The sequence below is a fragment of the Gekko japonicus genome, unplaced genomic scaffold, assembly GCF_001447785.1.
Source record: "Gekko japonicus isolate JY-2015 unplaced genomic scaffold, Gekko_japonicus_V1.1 scaffold336, whole genome shotgun sequence".
Lineage (NCBI taxonomy): Eukaryota > Metazoa > Chordata > Lepidosauria > Squamata > Gekkonidae > Gekko > Gekko japonicus.
This window is the reverse complement of record NW_015172014.1, coordinates 1,032,039-1,036,529: the sequence shown is the minus strand read 5'-3', so window position 1 is coordinate 1,036,529 and position 4,491 is coordinate 1,032,039. Positions and strand designations below refer to the sequence as shown.

The 4,491-nt window shown below is 50.4% G+C and overlaps 1 protein-coding gene across 1 annotated transcript in view; it reads right to left on the bottom strand.

The window, feature by feature from the left end:
- Positions 1 to 4,491, bottom strand: part of MPDU1 (mannose-P-dolichol utilization defect 1) — a 10,626-nt gene that overhangs the window by 369 nt on the left and 5,766 nt on the right. The window contains exons 5-6 of the mRNA XM_015420321.1: positions 1,574 to 1,692; positions 980 to 1,090 (exon numbers count right to left, since the gene is read on the bottom strand). Coding sequence (XP_015275807.1) covers positions 980 to 1,090; positions 1,574 to 1,692 — 230 coding nt within the window. The remainder of the gene's footprint in view (positions 1 to 979; positions 1,091 to 1,573; positions 1,693 to 4,491) is intronic.

Here is a 4,491-nt window from a genome sequence, read left to right as displayed (position 1 = left end):
AAATGCTGGCCAGAACAGACGTTAGTGAATCATAAAACTAGGGGTGTGCAAAAAAATATTTTTGGCCTGATTCGGATTCCACCGAATTGGGCAGAATCAAGCTGGCAGAAAGACTCTTGCATGTCAATTTCAGCAGTAACAGAAGTTTGGGGAGTCTTTGGGCCAACCTAATGTCAATTTCAGCCCCATTATATCCTATGGGCCATTTAAGTCAATGGCGAAAGCATAGGGTATATTCTGGGGGCAGGAGGGGAGGGTATCTCCCCAAGATACCCACCAAGTTTCAAGAATATTGGACCAGGGGGTCCAAATCTACCGGCCCCCAAATAGGTTGCCCCTATCCCCTCCATTGTTCTCTATGGTGGGGGGGAAAGTTACATTAAAATCTGAATTGGCCCGCAGCAGCCCGAAAGGGGCCTAAATGGCCATTTTCGGACGAACCGAATGCACATCCCCTACATAGAACCATAAGAGTTAGATGGGATCCCCAGGGTCATCTAGTCCAACCCCCTACACAGTGCAGGAAATTCACAAATCCCTCTCCCCCACAACCCCAGTGACCCCTGCTCCATGACCAGAATGGCTGAGAGTTCTCAAAAATGGTGGTGGCTACAAGCCTAGGCAGCTTCAAGAGGGGATTGGATGAAGATATGCAGCAGAGGTCCACGAGTGGCTGTTAGCCACAAGGTCTAGAGGGAATACTCTGTCTGGGGCAGGGATCCTCTGTCTTCCCTGGTGCTTGGAAGGCAACAGCGGGAGGGCTTTCGGAGTTCTGGCGCCACCGGTGGACCTTCTGATGGCCCCTGGGTTTTGGCCGCCGTGTGACACAGAGCATTGGACTGGATGAACCGCTGGCCTGACCCAACATGGCTTCTCTCCCGTTCACTAAAGAGGACCTGGGCTTGCCTGTTCCCCTTTGCCTCCTCTGCTCCAAGAGCCCCCCCTCCACGGATCCTCCCACTGGTCAAGGTCTGCCTACCTGGATGGAGGTGAAGATCCGGGCCAGGGAGCCGGCAAAGAGCATGAAGGCCGTGACAGCCGAGAGCTGCCCCGTGTGGCCGTTGTGATAGTTGGTGGCTGCCTGCAGGAGCTGTTGGGAAACGAAGAGGCTGAGCTCTTTGGGTGCCAGAAACGGCTCTCGAGGAAGCCAGCCAAGGCATGCTGGCCAGCAGGCCCCCTACCCACCCCGGCAATGGAAAAGGAATGTCTGGAGAAGGGAGCCGGTGAGTCAGGCAAGCTCCTCCCCTGCCCCAAATTTTGTCTGTCTTTAAGGTGCTCCTAGACTCTGGCTCTTTCCCACTGCGGCCACTAGAGTCCAAATCCCGTGATTAAATTCACCCCAGAGAACACCCTGAAAAGGGCTGACCTCTCCTGCTACAGCAGCCTTGGCAGGCACAGAGGCAGGAAAGCCCACCAGAAGGCTCCACGGTGGCCCGAGACTTGGAATTCCTGGCTGTAGCTCAGCGAAAGTCAGGCAGCTGGCGACTCCAGACAGGGCAGCGATGCCAGGGCAGCAGCCCCGGCCCTCAGGGCCTCTCCTGGACAAGCAGAACCGAAATGGGTGGGTGCTTACCCTGCTTATGACAACAGCAGGCATGTTGGAAGCCTGCAGCACGGTAACGACAGACATCGGGCTGAGAGGAGACAGCAGGAAGGAGAGGGCTCCAAAATAGAGGAAGAGGAAGGACAGGCCTGCGGGAGGAAACGGGAGGCATCACACACGTCCTGCCATCCCCCGGAAGAGTCTGTGGGTCCCTCAGCCCCCACTTCCTGGGAGCCACAGAACCGTTGCATCATGGGAAACGATGCGCTAGGCCCATGGGAGTCAACTCCCTTTCTTGCCTTCCTGTTCCCAGCACAAGAGGAAGCGACAGCCAGAACTTGAGCAGCTTCACTGCCTTGTGTGGACGTGCGGGAAATCATTCCTAGAGTTCGGAGTTCTTCAAGGCTTCTAGTCCCCATGGTTACAAGACAAACTTAAAAACACAGGAACAAAGTTTGAGTCCAGGGGCACACCTTTCAGTTTGGTGTAGTGGTTAAGTGTGCGGACTCTAATCTGGGAGAGCCGGGTTTGATTCCCCACACCTCCACTCGCACCTGCTCATGTGACCTTGGGTCAGTCACAAGCTCTGGCACAGCTGTCCTTGAAAAAGAGCAGTTTGTGTCAGAGCTCTCTCAGCCCCACCCCCCTCCCAGGGTGTCTGTTGTGGGGAGGGGAAGGGAAAGGAGTTTGCAAGCCGCTCTGAGACTCCAAGTGAAGGGCAGGGTATAAATCCAATCTCTTCTTCTTCTTCTTCTTTCAGACCAACAAAGTTTGATTCTGGGTAGAAGCTTTTCATGTGCATGCGAAGTGTGCATACACGTGAAAGCTGATTCCCAGAATTAATAAGCTTTGTCGGTCTGAAAAGGTGCCACTGGACTAAAACTTTGTAAAAAAAAAAAAACATGGGGAAAACTTTAGGCAAAACTTCAGCCACCAAAAAGAAGAAACGGAGCAGGTCCCCACCAGAGTCTCGGGTTGGGCACTGCCGGCCCCACCTCAGAGAGTCTTGTCCCATCCCCCTGGCTGTTCTCATATGTCATGAATGGCAGGCCTCCTTCAAGGTGGCGGGGGGGGGGAGGGAGGAAGAGATCTGGGGTCTGTTATTTTGGTTTCTAACTGAAAATGTTAAGTCCTTCTTACCCAACTGAACGCAGATTTCCAGAGAACAGCAAGGAGAGATAAGGAGGCCTTCCTGAATGAACAGTGCAAAGTAATAGAAGAAAACAATAGAATGGGAAGGACTAGAGATCTCTTCAAGAAAATTGGAGAAATCAAGGGAGCGTTCCATGCAAAGCTGGCCATGATAAAGGACAAAAACGGTAGGGACCTAACAGAAGCAGAAGAGATTAGGAAAAGATGGCAAGAATACACAGAAGAACTATACAAGAAAGACCTCGATGTCCTTGACAACCACGACGGTATAATCACTGACCTCGAGCCAGACATCCTGGAATGTGAAGTTAAATGGGCCTTAGAAAGCATTGCTAACAACAAAGCTAGTGGAGGTGATGGTATTCCAGCTGAGCTATTCAAAGTCTTAGAAGATGATGCTGTTAAAGTTCTGCACTCCATTTGCCAGCAAATTTGGAAAACGCAACAGTGGCCACAGGATTGGAAAAGGTCAGTATACATTCCAATCCCAAAGAAGGGCAATGCCAAGGAATGTTCAAACTATCGCACAATTGCACTCATATCACACGCTAGCAAGGTCATGCTCAAGATCCTACAAGCTAGGCTTCAACAGTACGTGGATAGAGAACTACCAGAAGTACAAGCTGGGTTTCGAAGAGGTAGAGGAACTAGAGATCAAATTGCCAACATTCGCTGGATTATGGAGAAAGCAAGAGAGTACCAGAAAAATATCTACTTCTGCTTCATTGACTATGCTAAAGCTTTTGACTGTGTGGATCACAACAAACTATGGCAGGTCCTTAAAGAGATGGGAGTACCAGACCACCTCACATGTCTCTTGAGAAACCTGTATAAGGGCCAAGAAGCGACAGTTAGAACCGGATATGGAACAACTGATTGGTTCAGCATAGGAAAAGGAGTACGACAAGGATGTATATTGTCGCCTTGCTTATTTAATATATATGCAGAGTACATCATGCGAAATGCTGGCCTGGATGAATCACAAGCGGGAATTAAGATTGCTGGGGAAAAGATCAACAACCTCAGATATGCAGATGATACCACTCTAATGGCTGAAAGTGAAAAGGATCTAAAGAGCCTCTTGCTCAGAGTAAAAGAGGAGAGCGCAAAAGTGGGCTTGAAGCTCAACATCAAAAAAACTAAGATCATGGCATCCGGCCCCATCACTCCTTGGCAAATAGAAGGGGAAGCTGTGGAAGTAGTGACAGACTTCACGTTCCTGGGATCCCAGATCACCGCAGACTGTGACTGCAGCCATGAAATTAAAAGACGCCTGCTCCTTGGGAGGAAAGCGATGGCGAACCTAAACAGCATGATAAAAAGTAGAGACATCACCCTGCCAACAAAAGTCCGCATGGTCAAAGCAATGGTATTCCCAGTAGTCATGTATGGCTGTGAGAGTTGGACTATAAGGAAGGCCGAGCGCCGAAGAATAGATTCTTTTGAACTATGGTGCTGGAGAAGACTCTTGAGAGTCCCTTGGACTGCAAGAAGAACAAATCAGTCAATCCTCAAAGAAATCAACCCTGACTGTTCCCTGGAAGGCCAGATAATGAAACTGAAGCTCAAATACTTTGGCCACCAAATGAGAAGGGAGCACTCACTGGAAAAGACCCTGATGCTGGGAAAGATTGAAGGTCAAAGAAGACGGGGACGGCAAAGGATGAGATGGTTAGACAGTGTCATCGATGCAACGAACATGAAATTGAGTCAACTTCGGAGGACGGCGGAAGACAGGAGAGCCTGGCGGGAGATTGTCCATGGGGTCGCGAAGAGTCGGACTCGACTGTGCGACT